Source organism: Eutrigla gurnardus (assembly GCF_963514095.1).
Source record: "Eutrigla gurnardus genome assembly, chromosome: 11".
Taxonomy (NCBI): domain Eukaryota; kingdom Metazoa; phylum Chordata; class Actinopteri; order Perciformes; family Triglidae; genus Eutrigla; species Eutrigla gurnardus.
In genome coordinates this window covers 3,407,537-3,428,324 of record NC_139925.1, presented here as the reverse complement: position 1 = coordinate 3,428,324, position 20,788 = coordinate 3,407,537, and the positions used below count along the sequence as shown (strand labels likewise).

At 46.7% G+C, this 20,788-nt stretch overlaps 1 protein-coding gene across 1 annotated transcript; it reads left to right on the top strand.

Annotated features, from left to right (window-relative positions):
- Positions 1-110: 110 nt before the first annotated feature.
- cpeb3 (cytoplasmic polyadenylation element binding protein 3) lies at positions 111-20,146 on the top strand (the record flags this gene model as incomplete). The annotated part of the gene is made up of 7 exons (XM_084020890.1): positions 111-179; positions 2,307-3,289; positions 8,243-8,327; positions 15,454-15,510; positions 19,032-19,055; positions 19,911-20,078; positions 20,136-20,146. The coding sequence occupies exons 1-7, from the start codon at positions 140-142 to the stop codon at positions 20,144-20,146; spliced, it is 1,368 nt and encodes a 455-aa protein (XP_083877016.1). The 5' UTR covers positions 111-139.
- Between the last annotated feature and the right edge of the window lie 642 nt (positions 20,147-20,788).

The window sequence follows — 20,788 nt, the reverse complement described above, 5'->3', positions numbered from 1 at the left end:
CGCGTGGGAAATGTAGTTCTAGCGACCTCTTCCCTCCCCTCTCTTATGACTAAAAAAGATCAAATTAATGTTCCTGAGTCCCGGCAGATGTAGGGGTTATTTTGTCCGCGGCTTCTTCTTCTTGGAGACAACGACCATCATGAAGATGCACATATGGCTGCAGAACACTTCTGATAAAGGTAACGTGTTTAATTAGGCGACATTTTTGTTTCACTTTGACTACATATGTCCACATCTTCTCTACCTGAGTATAAAGGTGTTTTTTATATATTTCATAATATGTTTCGTCAAGCTTTGTTTGCGAAACTGGTGCAATTTATATAAACCGAATATGTAATGCTCAGTGGGGCTACAAACCATGCGCGTGCGTGTGTGCGCGCGCGAGATAAAGAGGTATAATTCATCATTGTTGTTGTATTATGGCTGCTTTCACCAGTCTCCCCCATCTCGTGTCACCCACAGATCAGCTTTGAAACAGATTTTGTTTTTATTGTTTTTTAACTTCAACCACAGAACATATAGGACCACTGCGTAGTGAGAAACTACAACTCCCAGCAGCCCCCCTCCCCCCTCGGCATCATCCATGCGCCGCAGTCAATCAGCTGTTGAGGCAACTGCTGACTACCTCGGGCACAAGGGTAGCTCGTTTGTCATTAGATCCAAAAGCCCCAGACGAGGCAAACAGAAAATATCTTTATTTACAGGGTCCCACACAGGTGAACGATAAAGGTAATTCAAACTTCGCGTACAGGGAGGCGCGTCCACGCCGCGTGCGCGTGTACGTGCGTGTGTGTGTGTGTGTGTACATGCGTTTTTTTGTCGTTTGTATAGAAGGTAGTGGTGGTGGTGGGGGGACACATGTTGATTAAAGGGGAGGGGGGAAGTGTGTTCTCGATCCGATCGCTGCGGGGAATAGGCGTCTGATTCCGGGCAGCGTGTGCGGTGAAGAGCCGCTGTTAGTCCGCCGATCGAGCCGCTTTTTGGTGACCTTGGAAGCGCAGCTCTTGGAGGAGAAAACACGGGTTTGACCGGTGGTGCTGCGCCATACAACAGCTGGCGACATTTATATTTATATATATATATAGCCTATACCTCGAAAGTCCAACTGGTAAACGATCATGCCATGTCACCCGGAGTGTTATTTCTTTGTTTTGTTTTATAAAAGGTCTGCAGACTTTAGTCGCGTTGTTTGAAAAGGGCCTCGACGTTTTTGGCTGCAGGTTAGCAGGAGTCTTATCAGTGTTATTGCGGGTTTTAATTCAGCAGGTTCATATTTGACACCATGGATCTCCAATCTGACAGCTCATGTGATCATTGTGGTCTATGTGGGGGGATCCTGCTGCTCAGGCTATTGAACTGTCTTTCAGCAAATGTATTAAAAATGTATATATTTGAGGGCGTCCAGCGGAGATCTTGCAAGGCGTTGGCTCTGAAAAGCAAAGTGAATGTTGAATATGTAACTTTTCAATAAGACGTATAGGTTTAAGTGATTTAAATGCAAGTGGGTGCATATTTCGTGGTTATTATGGCCATGTCTGTGTCAATGCGGACCTTATGCGCTATAATAAACCCCCTGACCGCACTATGAATCACACCATGGAGACTTTTAAAATGAGTATTGATCTTCGTTTTAAAATGCTTTAATATTGTAATTTAAGACATTTTGCGCTGTAATGGAAAGTTTTTTTTTGCCGGTATATGAGACACCTTTGCGGTATAATAAAAAGCGGTTCAGGTGCGTCACTTTCTCTGCATGAAAAGGGGGTGAAGTTTATTTTCAGTGAAGTGAAGGCACAGACCTGTGTTGAAGGACAGCTGTATTTACTGACGTATGCAAATGAACAGGCTATAAGGGGAGGTCCTTAGGGTGCACACACACACACACACACACACTGAATCAGTTTCACATTGCAGCTCCGGAGTTCCGTGGAAGGAGAGAGGAGGGAAAAAAACGAAACGTGGCGAAATCTGGTGAATATCCGCAGCCATATGCTCCCCGTGTATAATTTGTGGGATTTATGAATCATTCTGGGTTTTTTTAATCTCGGGAAAGTGTGTTTTCCTCCTCTTCCTCCTCCTCCTCCTCCTCCTCTCGTCTAAATGGGCGATCACGCACTCGCGTCGCATCCGCCTGGTCCCTTTAACAGCACATCCTCGTCGGAGTTGTCCAACTTCATCAGTTGCTACAGCAGCAGCGGCGCGCGCCAGCTCCCCAATTACTATAATAATAATAATAATAATACTAATAATAATAATAATAATAATAATAATAATAATAATAAACATCTGTTTCCCCCTCGTCGCAGCTCAGCAAACCATGCAGGATGATTTACTGATGGACAAAAACAAAGCCCAGCCTCATCACCAGCAAGATCCGACGCAAGTAGACCCTCCTCCTCCTCCTCCTCCTCCTCCTCCCTCCTCCTCCTCCTCCTCCACCACCCCGACCCCGTCATCGGAGCCCACTTCTTCCTCGTCGGAGTCGGAGAGCCCGTCGACCGGGAGCAACCAAGCGGCGTCAGCGCTGAGCAGCAGCAAGGACACAGTGCCGATGGAGTCGCCGATCCTGCCCGGGTTGAGCTTCCACCACCAGCCGCAGGAGACCGGCGGCCCCCTCTCCTCCTCCCCGTCCTCCTCCTTCGGGAGCACCTGGTCCACGGGGACCACGAACGCCGTGGACGACAGCTTTTTCCAGGGAATACCGTCGGTGAACGGCACGATGCTTTTCCAGAACTTCCCCCACCACGTCAACCCGGTCTTCGGGGGCAACTTCTCCCCGCAGATCGGTCTGGCCCCCCAGACCCAGAGCCAGACCCAGCAGCATCAGCAGCAGCAGCAGCAGCAGCAAGCCCCGCAGACGCAGCAGCAGCAGCCGCAGCCGCAGCAGAGGAGGTCCCCTGTCAGCCCCAGCCAGAGCCAGGGGCCCTTTCCCCAGAGAAACGCTTACCAGACCATCATGAACAACAGCAAGGGGTCTGCGTCGTCCTCTAATCCTGCGTCGTCGTCGTCCGCTTGGAATAATCACCAAAACGCGGCGTGGAGCACCGCGTCCAACCCCTGGAGCGGGCTGCAGGCGGGCCGGGACCCGCGCAGGGCGGTGGGCGTCGGGGTCGGGGTCGGGGTAGGGGTGCCGTCGCCCCTCAACCCGATCTCGCCCATGAAAAAGCCCTACACCAGCAACGTCATAGCGCCCCCCAAGTTCCCGAGACCCGGTCCCCTCGCACCCAAGCCCTGGATGGAGGACGGCGGATTCAGGACTGACAGCAGCAACAACATACTGCCTTTCCAGGTAAATAGCCTCCCAGTATACTCCCAGTAAGACCAGGCCTTTACCAGTCTGTCGTTAATTAAATGATGATGTTATGGATTAAAAAGCAGGCCTATAATAAAGCAGGCTGGCCGAAAGGTCACCCTGAACTCATCACTACCGCTGATTCACTGGTGCGTTTATTATGAGGATTACGACCCTTCAGTGTCACGTATATGGGGGGGAATATCAATTAGTAAATACATTTATGTCGTTTTAAACAACTTACAATGTTGATCACATGACCCGGATCAGACGCGTCCATTCATTATAAAGGCTTCGTGTTTTAAACGTCGAAGCTGTCACGTGTTACTTTGAGCCGGTCTTTCTGTGTGTCCGGTTGCGTGTTGGAGGTCACACACACACACACACACACACACACACACACACACACACACACACACACACACACACACACACACGCATAACAATGTCAGATCTTTAAATAGTCGTCGTGCGCGGTTTATTGCACCAAAATGGTTCAATTCCCTCCGCCAGCTCACTCCGTGGGGTTTAAAGGACACGCGACGCGTTCGCGTGCTGCTCGGATTCTTCTAAACTCGCTCTGACGGGACCTTTTTATTTCATTATAGACACGCAGCGCCTTCGTGACAATAAAGGATTTATTTTTTTCGTGAGCTTCGGAAATAACGTGCTGCACAGAAAATATGAGAAATAATGCTCCTTAATTAATTACTTCCGCCTTCGTGACAACTACTGAACTCCAAAACCCAGCCGAGTAATACTCATAAGTTACTACTTACTACTACTAATTATGTCATTGTTAATCATAATAATGTCAGCGTTATGTAGCCTATTGGCAACATCGTTGTTAGTTCGTGATAAATGTAACAACAAGCTCTTACGGACAGCACCTGAAGGCAGCATCCATACTTGCATTTGATTGGATTGTGGTCGCATATTGAGGCGGAGCTTTGAATATGACGTGGAAACAGACATTTTCAGGTATCTTGTACTTTTACTGGAGTTTTGTTTTTTCTGACAGCTAATTTTTCTTTTCCTTCCTACATTTTAAAACAGCTATCTGTACTTTCTACTCCTCACACTTTACTTTTAATGCATTCGCACAAGCATATACTTGTGTTCAAAAACACTCTGGTAGAAGTAGAAGTACTGATTCTATTTCTTTACGCAAGTAAAAGTACAGGCTCTGAAATGTATTCAAGGTATAACGTAAAAAGCCTCCCTATGAAGGACATTTCTACTGGCTAATATAATAATAAATACTAACAACAATAATATTATAAAATACTAAAGTAACTAGCCTAGCAGCTAACTCTGAAATGTACTCAAAGTACAAAGTATCCCTTTCTCCTCTCTGGTTTTTTCAAGGTTAACTGAATCTCTCGTCACATTTATACAAAATAAATAATCAATAATTCCCCTCAAATGCATTTAAACAAGCCTGTTTTGAAAATGTGAGAAGTAGGAAGTACAGATATTTGTTTTAAAATGTAGGAAGGAAAATAAATACTCAAGTAGAAGTACAAGATAGCTGAAAAAAGTATTTTGTACTACTGTGTGTCTTTTTCTCATGGCTAGTCGTGTGTTTATCTCCGCTACCTGACAAACAGGCCAACACGGAAAATAAGCCAGCTGAACACACACACACACACACACACACACACACACACACACACACACACACACACACACACACACACACACACACACACACACACACACACACACACACACACACACACACACACACACAGACGTGCAGCTAGGCGAAGGGTGAAATTCCAACTGGCCTGAAACGTATAGCCTTTAGAGGAGATAATGACTGTGTGTGTGTGTGTGTGTCTTTATTACACACCGTCTATATCTATTTTCTCTGGCCTCGGCTCGGCTCAGGGCTCCGGTTATCACTGGGGGGACGAGGTCAAGGGGTCACATGTCGACGCTGCACCCTCGTCTGTTTGCCGAAGTGAAACTCAGACAGCAAACGGCAGCGATGAAGCGAGGTCACCTGCTCTCCACGGGGTCAAGTGTTTCCAAGAGTTAGGGTTGAGGTGACATGTCGTAGTACCTCACACACATAAATATATATAAATAAACATACATATAAAATACAGCTGGAATGGCAAAGATCTATCTGTCTGTCTGTCCATCCATCCATCTCTTAAAGGGGAGTTTCTCAGGCGTTATGTGTAAATTAGACTTCCCCTTTAAGATCCGACATAAATCCTGCACTAATAGTATCAGTACTTAATAAAGTCTGTATATCTGTAGTCTTTTCTACTATTGCAGTTATTCCCAAATACTGGGTGGGGACCCGAGGGGGGGTCGCAGACGGATTTATTTGGGGCCCCCAAATAAATGTGTAAAATTCTAGCAGGATTTATCTCAGCGGTGCAGCTTTGGCCTACGAGGGAGCCTGGATATTCATATTGTTCTGATAGCTGTGGCCCAATAACAACACTGAATCTAATATGAAAGGCTGGCAGACATCCTGACAGCTAAATGCAGTTATTTGGTCTCTTAAGTTTTTAAAGTGATTATGCTGCCGTGACACAAAGTCCTGATTCTTTAAATGGCCCGTCTTCCTGTTTGATACATGAGGCGACGCAGAAATGAGTTTGTTTACACACCAAATTTGCCCTTCACATGATTTATAGATCAGGTCTCGGTTGTTTTTAAGAAGTGTATCTCAATAGAAACCTTCTCCTCGTGGATCATGTGACCGAGAAGGCGTTCTGTTTTCAAAGTGATGAAATCCCGACCGCCAGCTCACACGTAGCTGTTTAGCAATTACAGCCATAATTGGAGAGGAGTTATCACCAGGATGCAAGGTCATGGTGCCACATGTCAACCGTCCTGCCCGCCGCTGCACACACACACACACACACACACACACACACACACACTGTCACAAGGCCAGCTGGTGACAGGTGTGTAGTCACCGTGTGGATCTCAGTATTCTCCACATTTAAAGGGCCAGCGCGTGTTGGGATTGCGTGCTCGTACCGACTCGCCATCAGAGGAATGTGTGGAATTCAACTTAACGTGTCGGCGTGAGGCTTAAGACACGAGGTCACATGAGCTCCTGGGGGGGGGGGGGGGGGGAGGGGTTTGGTTTGGTCCGTGTGGTCCTCCGACATCATGGTCGCATCGGATGGAGAAGCTGGAGGGGTGAAGAGAGGCAGACAGGCAGACAGACGGGTTGAGTGTCCCAGAGTTTGCTGGGTGTTGTACGTCATCTAGATATGAGATGGGACGGGACCAGATATTAAAAATGTCACTTAAACACTGGAATCACTTTACTTTTAGCAAATAAAGATGAGAAACAAATACCAATAAATAAGATGTTCATAAATCGTATATACATTATTTATTTAACCTGTATTTTAGGTATCAGGATCTATTTTTCACTTCTCTACATGACAACGAGCTCGACGGCTTTTTAAAGTCACCCGTGACGATATTTACGATTATCGCGATAATACTTTACCACGATTAAATTATTGTGACTTTTTTTGTTTCGCGCTCTGCGATAAAATCACATGATATGAACTTTTTGAGCTAATCAGTGATGTCATTAATGTTGCGTTGATGCGACAGGAACAAGAGAGGAGGAGGAGGAGGGGGGGAGGGGGAGAAAACTCAAAGCTCAGCGTTTCAAGTGTTTACCGTTTGTACCAAGTGGGCAGATTTTTATCTGTGTGGCGCTGCCGGCTCCAGAGGTCCAGGGAATAACACTTTTGAATGCTCAGCCGAATGGGCAACAATGGCCATGGCGTGCAAACAATGTGGACCCCCGGGCTCGGGCCGGCAGACACAGGACACAGCTGGCACGGCTGCAGACCCCCGGATCCGGATCAGCGGCTCTCCAGGTTTTTACCTTTGGCCCACATGACGATGTCATAGGTTCATTCCCACACAGAGTCTGTAAGCGTCCGAACAGCAGCGAGCCGGTCGGCCTAGAGCTGGTTTCTGATTCGTCCAGGTCTGAACTCGGGTCTGGACTCAGGTCTGGACTCGGGTCTGGACTCACACACACATGACATTGAGAGACGTCTTTGTTGCATCTCGGGCTTCAACTGGTGATCAAGTTGATTTATTGATTAATCGCTTGGTGTATAAAATAACAGAAAATCATGAAAAGCTGAAGTTGCTTCCCAAAACAAAAAGATATTCAGTTTGACATCCCAGAGGGCTGAAGATCGGCAAATATGCACATTTGAAAAGCTGAAACCAGAGAATTTTAGGCGATTAAATGATAAGGGATGGAACCACATAAAATATTATCGCAGATCGCGATAAAAAACAACACATTTCTGGAAATATGGCAGAAGGTCGATTTATGAATACATTCATTATGATGCATAAAAATAAAAAATAGTTTTTTTTTTCTTCAACGTAATGTTTAAGTGCCAAACCTAACATAAACTACTGATCGACTAAATCATTCCAGCTCTCTATGATTGATCAAAGTGATTGATCCCCCCAGACGGAACCTCCGGAGCACCTCATCAGTTACAACGAAGCCCGAGGAGGAACCATTTTAGATTTAATTTCCCTCCGTTAAGAATATTCTGCACTAAATCGTGTAAATGCTGACAGATCGGACTCCTCAGGGCAGAATCTCGTTCGTTTCATGTCTTTTACATGTAACATCTCGTCCCGCTTCCATCATTTATATTAGTCCAGATTAGCTAAGAATGTATCCCACGCTGTCTTGCTGTTTTTAACACACCATAAAAAAGGGAGCTGTTGATACACGTAAGGTGCCTCTAGCGAAGGTAAGCAAGAGTCTCAACAGCGAGGCTGAATATGTGTGAAGATCATGTTAACATGTTGTCTTCTTTGTTTCTAAGCTGTGATCGTAATAAGTGATAAAAGTGTGTCTTCTATGTGATCCACCTCCAGACCCTCCTGACCCCCCTCTTCCTGTCTTCTCTGTGTTTGCAGGACCGGAATCGGCCCTTTGATGCTTTTAGCTTGCACTCTTTGGAGAATTCCTTAATGGATATGATAAGGACTGACCATGACAAAGGTAAACCACACCCTGCCGGTGGCCCACCAATGACTATCGCTGATATTATATGGAGGAATCATTTTGCAGGTTAGGAATATTCATACGTCCACGCTTACAGTATATGGGTTGTTTTTTTGTTTTTGCTTCATGGGCATAAATCATCTCTGGGTTCATGAGCTTTCTTTTCTTTTGCTCTATTTGTCAATTAACCCAATCTAGTACGGATCATCATGTTCTGTTTGAAATTTAGTAATTAACATTATACGCCTTACCTGCAAAATCTTGCATGTGTGTGCGTGTGTGTGTGTGTGTGTGTGTGTGTGTGTGTGTGTGTGTGGACGTGCAGCTAATGTGCACTCAGGTGGGCTAATTGCATTTCCTTTCGCTGTCTTTTCTTCTCTTTCCTGTTTGCTCTCTTGCTGACTGGAATCAACGGAGTGAAAATGTCACATGACGCTTTTGTTGACTGAATGTGTTTTGAGCATTAATGTTGAGCGATTGTCCGTCGGTCGCAGAATCCAGAAAAGAAAATCCTCCTTGGACCTCCATCCATCCATCCATCCATCCATCCATCCATCGTCTTCCACTTATCCTGTATTCAGGGTCACGGGGGGGCTGGAGCCGATCCCAGCTGTCATTGGGCGAAGGCGGGGTACACCCTGGACAGGTCACCAGTCTATCACAGGGCCGACATGTAGAGACAAACAACCATTCACACTCACATTCACACCTACGGGACATTTAGAGTCACCAATGAAACTATCCCCATCCTGCATGTCTTTGGACTGTGGGAGGAAGCCGGAGAACCCAGAGAGAACCCACGCTTACACGGGGAGAACATGCAAACTCCACACAGAAGGAGCCCGGGCCGACCCAGGAATCAAACCCAGGACCCTCTCGCTGTGAGGCGAGAGTGCTACCCACTACCCCACCGTGCAGCCCATCTCCTTGGACCTTTTTTTATTTATTTTTCCGTCGTAGTTTTTCCGTCGTCTCCCGGGAAGTAAAAAGAGAGATCATGAAATCATGAAGACGCTGTCAAGAAATCTCTCCTCACGCCCTTTTAAGGCCGCCCGATGCATGTCAGTGCCTTCTAAGCCAATATTTTTACAGAACGGGTCACGTGTCTGTTGTAAAAACTTTGGATCCAGTCTCCCGGATGGGGCCCTGTCAGGTTGGGGTGTAGGGTTGTGATCCCCTCCCCCCCCTTGTCCTCCCATCTTCTTAACAATGAAATGGTGGGAGTGGTGTATAATGAGCAGAGCATGTCGCTTCCTCATGCATGGAGTCTGTTTTCCCAATCTCTTGCTGAGAAAGCATTGTCGCAGCGGAACAGTCCCGACCCGGCATCGAGAAGGTGTTGTAACGTCCTGCAGGGCTTCCCGCTCGTTTGTTTACCGAAGCACGGCGGCGACAGAGGCGATACGAAGAATGACGAGGGGCGGGAGGGCATTCCTGCACCACTCAAAGCCCTGTTTGCCCCTCTCACCGTTTCGTAGACGGCGTGGGGGCTGCAGGAAGCTACCGTGCCAACCACGGAGCGGTTCCACCCGGCTGGCGTCGTTTAATCTTCTGCAAAAAGCAAAGCTGCCAGGGCTTCTTTCAGCTCGGGAGGCCATCTCTTTAATTCCACGTAGACGCCGATGATGTTGCATTAATTATGGCTGAAATAACCGCTAGTTGCTGCGTTCTCCAAACGCCGTCCTGTCTAGGTTGATGACATCATCCAGAAGTGTATTCCCTGTGAATAGCAAGACACACATCGGCTGGTTTATTACGGTATGCACAGAAAGCTAGCGGTATGAACAGAAAACAAACTATTGATCTGTGATTTGATATCAATAACCAGATGAAAAGGATGCTGAAATAACTCCATCATGATGGTGATCAGTAAAAAATGCTGAGTCATGCTTTGTTAGGTCTGTCTGCAAGACCACAAGATAACTACTGTTAAAACGCTGGTTTTCTGAATGGAGTCTGGTTGATGGTGCTAGGCTACGCTAACATTGTAGCTGCTCCATCAACACTCCATATAAGGTCATCTAGACATAAATACAGCAGAGACCTTGTTGTTTGGACCACAGACAGTCTCTGGTTCCTCCACATAGTCTGGTCTGGTCTCTGGACTAATGTGAGCTACTATCTAGACCTCTGGGGGACCACAGACAGTCTCTGGTTCCTCCACATAGTCTGGTCTGGTCTCTGGACTCATGTGAGCTACGATCTAGACCTTTGGGGGGCTGCTGTATCCAGATACGGTCAAAGAAAAACCGGTCTAGTGGGGGAACCGCTCCAGGTTCTAGCTCTGAATACGCCCCCCTTTTTAAAAGATTCACAGAAGTCAAACTTGGACAAGACAACAAGACAAACTGACGTACGCGTGGCCTCCCACATGCACCAGTTAAAACTAACTGAACCCAGTAGGCCTGGAGTTCTGGTTTTGCATTCCCCCACTGAACGGGTCCCGCCCACGTCCGGCCCATCACACACACATTTCTTACATACTTCTCATTGTGACTGGAATAGTTGTTGGTTTTTTTCTCTCTCTTTCTCTCTTTGGAGTCGTTGTGTTTGTTTTTCTAAAGACAGAGGAATCACTCATACTGTGATGCAAATATGAATCGGTGGGGCGAGAGACTATGAGGTGACCCCACCCACAACCCCCCCTCCCTCTCTCTCTCTCTCTCTGGAGGCCGGGAGGAGTGTGAGGTCACCTCAATTTAAAACCAGTTTTTTTCTTTGCACTCGTTTGGAGAAGAGTCGGCTCTGAAGGGTGTGTGATGTCTGGGAGAGAGACGGCGCTTTAGTCTCTCAAACTTTCTAAAAAAGCTCTTTACTCCTGGGTGAGGGGGCTGCAGGGGCCGGCCTGAACAAACGGGCCCTTTCTGTGGCTAAACACACACACACACACAGACACACACACACACACACACACACACACACACACACTGGTCTGCATGTAGATCCTGAACTGGGTCAGCTGAGCTCACGTGTGGAGAGCTCAAACACAAACACACACCAGAGATTCTCCTCGCAGCCCGGAAAACACCCGACCAGCTCAACAACAGCCACCGCCGTTGCCGCGGGCAACACCGTCACATGCCGGACACACATGCAAATAGTTCCTGACATGTAAATCCACTGTGACATTCCTCGTCGTCGTTGGCAGAAAGTGCACTCTGCAGATGTGATACTGTGTCTGCAGCCGCTCCCTCATTAGCGGTGTCGCTAACCCCTAAGAGATACTCAAGTGTTAATTAGTCCCCCCCCCACAAAGTCTCTCTCGCTCTCTGCTGGTCTCACATGATCTGAACTCCGGCAGCTACGATTTGTTGTTTTGGTTTGTAAATGCAGCGTTTCGGCCTCGATGCAAATTTTGAAGCACCAAAGTTGAGCTGCAACCTGAAGCTTCGAGGCTTCGTTATTCTCCTCGTTTGGTTCACAGCTAAAGGAACTACAAACACAACCAATACATACACACAACAACTGAATACATACAAAAATTACATCTTTAAGAAAGTCATTTATAAATGGCCTCTTGAACCTATGTGTACGTTTGACGTTAGCAGCGTGAATTCGCAGCCCAGCGGATGTTCTCGGATCGGCTAAGATGTGTTTAGCTTTCCATAAGACAAGATACAGATCAACATGTGACTTACTGAAGTTGAATTCATAGTTTGGTCATTTTGGAAAACATTTGTTCACTTTCTTGCCAGCTGAGATGTTGTGGTTTTTACGGTTGTGATTAGCTAATGCTAATCCAAGCTAACCGTCCGCTGTAGGGTAGTGACCGGTGAGTTTAAATCGTACCATGAATTTCACATGTAATGATTTCTAGTTAAAAAGATAATATTGCAGAACGTAACTAAGTTAGTTAGTTAGTTAGTTAGTTAGCTAGCTAGCAAATCAAGTGATGGAGATCGCTAAACTAAACGATACTACGGCAAAAACTCAGACTTAATTGGCTTTGCAAAAATTATCTTGTAAATTGACAAACATCATATGTGGCACAATTCAAACATTTGTTGACCACCGTAAATTTTCCGAAATAAGGTCCCATGGGGAACACCGGAAGGGGCGTGGCTTAACCTCCCTATAGGCCTCGTCTATAAATCGTTAGAAGACAGCCTATTTCCACATCACCGTATATTTTTATTATTGGTAAACCAGTCATAAAAGTTTGCTAGCTTTTTATGTTAGATTCTACGTTATTTCCACATCACCGTATATTTTTATTATTGGTAAACCAGTCATAAAAGTTTGCTAGCTTTTTATGTTAGATTCTACGTTATAAGTACCGGTACACGACAAGTTTCCGGCTCCCTCGTGTGGCTCAAAGGTGTACTGCAGGTATACAGGTCTTTGTGAATGACTGTTTTTCAGTAAAGCTTCAGCTTTTAACCAAGAAAAACAGAAACTTCCTCCGTCTCAGCAAAGTCCTTTAAGGATTACGTTGTTGTTTTTGTGAGAGGAGGTCCACGTGACCTTTTGTCTTTGTTTAGGTTCAGGGAGGGTTCAACCCCGGCTTAACCTGAGGTCAAAGGTCAATGTTGGAAAACATGGGGTTGGGCTGGTGTTTTGGAAGTGGACTTGACCTCCTGAACTCTTCGACCCCTGGTAGTGAACAAACACCTGAGAGGACCTTGGTGTCAGAGGGAAGCCTCCTGCACTTTAAACCTGCAGAGATAAGATAAGTTGGTTGGCTGTGTTAAAGGTTAAAGCAACTCGCTTCCAATAAAATACACTCTCAGAGAGCCACGTTTTATTTGTTGTGGTGGAAAAAAAACCCTCCTGCGAGCCTGACTAAGCTTAATCGGGTCCCGGGAACAGGAACAAGTCTGGACTTGTTTGGTGTCCAGATCTCTCAAGCCATGAAAAACTGTTCAAAGTATTATTTACCTTTCTTTACTACCGAGTTCTGCATCAGGGCTGGAAATCCTCTATTATTATTTAATAGTTTACTATTGTTACTTTTATGAAACATTAAACAGCGGCAGGTGGTCAGCGTATTTTGGAGGATTTGCTTCTGGAAATGTTTCCCATCATTTTTATGAAGTCGTACGTGTTACGGCTCGATAGCTCGAGGAACTTTTGGGCCCGCCAAGCAATCTGACTAGCTTCCCACTCTATCCATGTGCAAAACACATGCACCTCAGCAGGTATGGTGGTTTAGCCGGCATAGTCGGTGCTTACTGGAAGTTTGGCTGTAGTCAGCAAGAAGTGTAGCTGTGGGGCGTCCATGCTGCTGCCAAGGTGTTTTTTCTGGTGAGGACACAGTCGGAGGTGATTCTAAATGGAATCTGAGGCTCATGTAGATCTCGGGTAGTCGGAACCAAAATCTATTTTTTCCCCCCAGATTTCTCAAAAACCGTTGACAGGACCACATATCGTGTCCAACACGATGATAGATCTAGGACTCAAAGAGACTTAAAACGTCTCACGGCGCTTCATTCCCCCCCGGCGTCGGAGTCTCCCTCATATTGACGTCCAGCTAATCCATCCCCTACGTCCTCATCCCATTCCTCCCAAAGCGCTCACGGCGAGGTTCTTGTCCAGAGGGGACCCGTATCAGAGGAGACCAGTACCAGAGGGGACCAGTACCAGAGGGGACCAGTATCAGAGGGGACCAGTACCAGAGGGGACCAGTATCAGGGTTCTGTTGGATCTGTATCTAAGGAACTGAATGACCGTCACGGCGAGGTTGAGAATAGCTCTCGGGCTCTCCGGTGGAGGAAATGTCAGCAGAAGATCGGCGGTAGAGAAAGTCAGGGGCCCCTCAGGACCCCCACCACTCGACCCCTTTGGGGGAAGCAGATGGTACGTGCCCAGAGCTATTTTTAAAGGCTTCAGGAGGGCAACTGTCCCGCCCTCCGTCACCGTAAATGAGTAACGTTGCCCGAAAAAGAAAAGCTTGTTGTTGACTTTTGTCCTCCGATCAGCAAAGTCACGGCTTTGACTGCGACTTGCTTGTATTTGTTGTGCTCTCTAAGTGAAGGTGCAGCACCAACAAATACACAACAAAACCCCAATGCTGGATCCTCCTGGACTCTCCTGGATCCTCCTCGTCCCCCTTTCGGATGCAGTCGTGTCTTTACAAAAAGTTAATTTCCTCAGCGAGAGAGCAAAGATAAAGTGTTCATATCCACGTGTTCAAACAAACGTGTGTGTGTGTGTGTGTTTGTGTGTGTGTGTGTGTGTGTGTGTGTTTGTGTGTGTGTGTGTTTGTGTGAGAATGTATGGGCTTGCTGCACTCCATTTGCCCTCAGGGTGACTGTTGCCTGGATCCTGACTGGTTTAGAGAAAGTGTGGAAATCCACATCTGTGGCGCTGCAGGGTGGACGCCCCCCCCAACTGCTAGTTCCACCCCCCCCCCCCCCCCCCCCCCACCACACACACACACACACACTATCGCTCTCTCCTGCCAAATTTGGAAACATTTGACATGTCGTCCTGTTTGCAACACGCCGGCCCAATCAAAGTCCACGTTGCGTCAAAAGCAAGATCTTCGGAGCACTCCTCCCCCCCACCCAACCAAAAGCTATTAGTCAAATGTGCAGCTCCTGTCTGACTGTTTGTTTGTGTTATGAGTAAAAGAGCCGGCGTGGGCAGGTTTTGGCCTAATTGTGAGGTTAGGGGTGGAGGGCGTGCCGCCGCCGCCGCCTTCACTGCACGCCATGTTGACGGGGAGACTGCGGCGTTTTTGTTTCACAAACGAGGGAGAGGGAGGCTGTTGTGCAAACAGATAAGCAGGAAGACGTCCCACGCCGACCCGTCTCCCCGACAGATGGGCCCTTGTGACACGAACACGTTGCCACCGCAAATTCCTGCCTTATAGCTGCGTGTGTGTGTGTGTGTGTGTGTGTGTGTGTGTGACAACAACAAAAGAATGTGTGTTTTCCACCACATTTTCCTTTTCATCTGCCGTCTGCTGGTCGTCCCTTTGTGCCATTGTACCACGTTAAATTGTTTATTCATATTCACGTGAAACATTTCATCACCGGCCGGCGTTTCCATGACGCCGACTGGAAGATTAAATATGACGTCTGTCAACAGGGCGGATTTTTTATCAGTGATTTCCACGTTTTCCCTCTTTTGTTAAATCTCTCTTTTTTTGTCTTTCTTTTCTTTTCTCTTCTCTCGACAGGACGTATGGGCCTCAACTTCCATCATCCCGGAGCCGAGCACATAATGCCGCTGAACAGTAAGTCCTGTTTTTTGCATTCATTTTCTGAAAATGTTTGTTTTTAATATGCAAATGAGGTATTATCACACCTAAAATATAGTGATCATTTTCATACATCTCCAGAGAACAGAAATCTGCACGTTGAATGTTAAAAGATCTTCATTTTATTGACATATAAGGGTCAAAGGTTTTTACTGAGGATATTTTAGATTTCCTCCAAAATACTGTCAACTGCCTTTGGAAAAAAGTAAATTTACACCATTTTTTGGGGAATAAAATGTTCTATAAATCATGTTATGAATGATGAAGATGAACAAACCTCTCTGGGAAGTCCGGTGTCCATCAGTGCTGCTGATTTCCGGCTCAGAGTCTGAGGAGATCTGACATCTGCAGTGTAAAAATCACATAATTTAGAAAATAAATAACTAATATATCAACATTAAACTTCCCCAGTTGATTACAAGTATTACACCTGCAGACACAAACACTAAAATGTGTATTTTGGAGGTTTTCCTTCCATGAGAAGACGTGTCATAGAAGCAAAATTGCCCAAATCGCAAACCTCCGTCTGCAGTGTTCCACGTTAAGAATGGGATGTATTTTAATGGGGCACATAAACCCCAGCTGACCACGGTGGTACACGAGACCACGGCTTGGCTAAGGTCCGGACTCCCTGACACCGTAAACCTCGGACAGACGCCGAAGCACCGGGGAGACCTGTGAATAGCACTTCCCAAAATACCCGACATGTAAGACTAGATTCCCCCCGGAGTGTCCGACCAGCCGACGAGACGAGCCAGAGAGAGAAATCAGGTCGTCATTCTGTATTCTGCTCCATGGTTGCCCCCCCCCCCAATAGGGGGCAATCATGTTTCCCATCTGTTTGTTAACCGGCAACCTCAAGTTCTGAAAAGTGAAGCCAAATCTAAAGTGCCTTAAACTGTCATTCTCTATACTGGCCACCAGGGGGCGACTCCTCTCTGGTTGTATAGAAGTCTATGAGAAAATGGTCCTACTTCTCTCTGCTGGCCACCAGGGGGCGACTCCTCTCTGGTTGTATAGAAGTCTATGAGAAAATGGTCCTACTTCTCTCTGCTGGCCACCAGGGGGCGACTCCTCTCTGGTTGTATAGAAGTCTATGAGAAAATGGTCCTACTTCTCTCTGCTGGCCACCAGGGGGCGACTCCTCTCTGCTTGTATAGAAGTCTATGAGAAAATGGTCCTACTTCTCTCATGCTGGCCACCAGGGGGCGACTCCTCTCTGCTTGTATAGAAGTCTATGAGAAAATGGTCCTACTTCTCTCTTGATGTATTATCTCAGTAAACATTGTAAACATGAGTTTATGGTCTCAATCTCTAGTTTCAAGTCTTCTTCAATCCAGCATGATGTTCATTTAGTACATTATGGTCCATTTAGAGTCCACCAGACCAGAAAGCAGGGGATGCTTTAGGGGGCGGGGCTTACCTGCTGATTGATAGGTCTCTACCACGCTACCAATGCTAGTTAGCTTCTAAGATGACTTTAACACTTAGCTGTAACGTTGACCTTGAATTTTGAAGCTAACTTTGTTAGCAGCTTCACACCAGAATCCACATGGATCCAGATCCAGTAAGGGTGTCGCTCTGCTGCTTGTGTTCATCAGATCCACCTGTCGCTCCTCCACAGTCCAAATATGGTCACTTCCTTCACTGGTTGCAAAAACTCCAAGACCAACGGGTGACGTCACCATGACGACGTCCACTTCTTAAATACCAGTCTGATTCCAACGTCACTAAACCGTCTGGACTGACTGGCGAGGCCTCGGTTTCCTGTCTGGACCGATTAAAGGAAGGCGATATGTGACATAGAATAAAGGCGACGCTGCTCGTACCCTCGTAGCCGAACGTTGACGTTAAACTGTCGTGTCATGTGATCACACTAAGACCCTCCACGTCTGTAAGGACCGGCTCAACTTTCAAAGTGTTTCTCCTTCGTTTCATCCCGTTGGCTTCGAGGCATCGCTTAAGGGCGCCGCTTTCCCTCCGGATGGCGTTCGCACTTGAAGCTACGAAGAAAGGAGTTTGTGATCCTCTATTCAGATGTATCGGTGTCGTATCGGCGTCTGAGCTTTGAAGCAGGAGACCTCAAACTCATTAGATTACTTTCAAACTCTCACAGTTCCTCCGTCGGGTTGAGGCATCTGACGGATTCCCACATTTGTTTCCTTTCTTCCGTCCCCCGGTTGCTAGGTGACTTTGTTTCTGGCCAAGAAGCAGACGGCGAGAGGGCAAAGCTACAGAGAGGCTGCTCACGTTTTCTCTTCTCTCTGATTGGAGAGACCGATCTTTTTAATGAAAACATAGCAGAGGGGAGAAGAAGAGGCTCAGAGACGATATATATTCCCAGAGAGAAGTCACACAATGGGGACTCCCACAATGCAATGGGGTTTTTTTAGTCTGCTTCGTGACTGATGGGGTTTCTCTTTTTTAGAGGTTTAGTACTTTAAGCCACATCCTGGCAGCAGGTTGTTTGTGGGAAGATGAGGAGATGAGGGGAAACAACCAAATCCTAAAACGAGATTTTTGCACATAAAAAACGTTTAGCCACTACATTTAGCGTGAAGGTTTATTTTTACTCTCTCAAAAAAAAAAGTGGTCAAGCTCGAGGTCTGTTTTGGGGCTTTTGAATGCATCACGTGGTCTTTTCGAGGCGTCGTGTACGATAATATAAAGACGACTGAACTGGATGTCCAGTTATATCTTTCTCAGTGGAGGGCGTTTGCATGGTTGTCATGGAGACAGCTCAGTTGGCGTAGCCTCAAGTGATGTAAATGCAATTATGTCACCAGGTGGCGAAGACTGTGAGATGCAAAAAAACATTTCCTGCTTTTGAGCGACTCTCATGGTCTTCCTTGCTCAGGTTTTTCACGGTCATGTGATCAGAGTTTTGTAAGATAAAGACAGAGATACATTTTTGTTTTTGGATCATGTGACCAGCTGATTAGATGTATTTCGCCCCCCCCCCCCCTCTCCTCTCCAGTGGGAAGTTTCCACTCGCCGTACCTGCGACCTTTTAATATCCCAACCAAGGCCGTGCTAATGACTAACCCGCTCTGCCCCCCGGGCCGGCTCCGTGGCCTCGTCGGTGAATATTCACACACTGATCATCGTAGACGGAGCTATTTCTGGGCTCGTTAAACCGAGATTCTGATCTCCTGCCGCTGAAATATCCCGGCCCATTTCCGTGGATTCAAACCTCGCCTATCACACTCTCCCCCCCCCCCCCCCTCGCATCTGCAGGCGTCAGGTTGCCAAAGCAGGTGCGGCAGGTTTAACCAGGCCGTGATAATCCCCCCCCCCCCCCCCTCGTTGCCGGAGCTCAGGTGTGGCCCATCTGTGGTTTCTCTGTTGCCTTAGAGATTTTCCTGCTTTTTACTTCCACAAAAACCCATGTTTCTGTATCTCTTTCCTACCCTTGTCCTCTCCCCCCCTCCCCCTCTGTCTCTCCTTGTGTCTCCCCCCTCCCTCCCCCTCCCTCCCCCCCCTGTGCTGACAAGCAGCTCGGAGCTATGGCCGCCGAAGAGGTAACGTTTCTCTGGGGTTCTGTTTGCCACGCCGGCGTCTCTCTCTCTCCGAGGGTGGGGGGGAGGGGGGGATCTTAGTGTGGTGTTTTTTACATCTGTGCTGTGATTGAATCAAATCATATTAATTTTGTGCATTTCAAATCAACACGGGGGCGAGGGTGACCCGAATCAGAATCTCGTTTTTAAAATCACCTAATTTTCTTCTCTCTCTCTCTCTCTCTCTCTCTCTCTCTCTCTCTCTCTCTCTCTCTCTCTCTCTCTCTCTCTCTCTCTCTCTCTCTCTCTCTCTCTCTCTCGCTCTCTCCTGAGTCAGAGTTCTACCTGTAATGAACTAAACAAACGTGAAATTATTTAGCAGCACGTTGCAGTTGGAGATCTCCAGAATGCATCTGGAGTTCGTAGCTCGCTGACTCAGAAGGGATTCGTCATCCCAACGGCAAAAAAAAAAAGAAAAGAAAAGAGATGGGTGCTTCCAACGTGGCTCATCTCTGATTTGATGTGCTTTTTTTTTTTTTTTTTTTTACTAATTCTGTCTTTCTTCCGCGAGGAGGAAAGCCCACGGCTTCACATTAATCCACCCTGAAGAAAACAAATACATGTTTAATATCCCCGGACCCTCCGTCCTCCTTATTGATTTAAAAAAAAAAAAAAATAACAGAAAAAAATAATAACAGAATATTAATTTGACCAATCAGCCACACCGAATTTAACATGTGATCACTTGGGAATCGTTAACAGGTTTGATATACGATTAAAGTTTAAATCCAGGTTTTCCAGATTAATGATTAACTCTCCCTCCCTGTCTCACCCCACCCACCCGTCTGTCTGTCTCCCTCCTCTCTCCTTTCCTCCCAGGTCGCTCCTGTCTCTTCCCCTTTGAGGACGGTTTCCTCGACGACGGCCACGGCGACCCCTCCTTGACCCCGGGCCTGAACTCGCCGACCCGCTGTCAGAACGGCGAGAGGATGGAGCGCTACTCCAGGAAGGTGTTTGTCGGTGGCCTCCCCCCCGACATCGACGAAGGTAAACAAAAGGATCCAGTTAGTTACCTCTTTCTATGCTCTTTTTTGTCAACTGCAGCTGGTTGCTAGGCGACGGGAGCGTCAAAGGTGACGGCAAATGAGAAATCCTTCACGTCCTCACAGCTTTAGTCTGGAATACAAACCACCAGTTTAGTGAAGTTATGGATTAAAAAAACAAAAAAATCACACACACACATTTGGACTGAGTCTGTTTCCAGTTTTGTGCTAAGCTAAGCTAACCGACTAGTAGAAGACTCGCAAGAACGCAAATAAGATCAGAGGTCTTCAATGTTTTCAAGCTGAGGATCCCCAAGGTCTATAGAGACCCGGTGGAGGGACCCCAAAGGCCTATTTGGACATATATGTCCAAAAATATATATATATTTTATTTTTTGGAAGAAAAAGTACCAAGTTTGGGATGAAATAATTTCAGGTAACTCTTCTGAGTTTGCTGTACAATTTGAACCACAGATGAGTCATTTGAGCCAAATTGCACTGCTTTTTCACGCCTCAAGACAAACATCCATGAACATAAAGCCTCACAATCTCGACGTTTTTTTAACCCCTGACCCTTGTTGTTTTTGTGACTGGTTTTACGTCACGTCACCCCGTCATTGTTTCCACCAATCATCCGGAACGTGCCTGACAGTTAATATCACGTATTTGCTCTCACGCCGTTGAACAAAGCCCGCGGTGCAACAGTACGTTTCC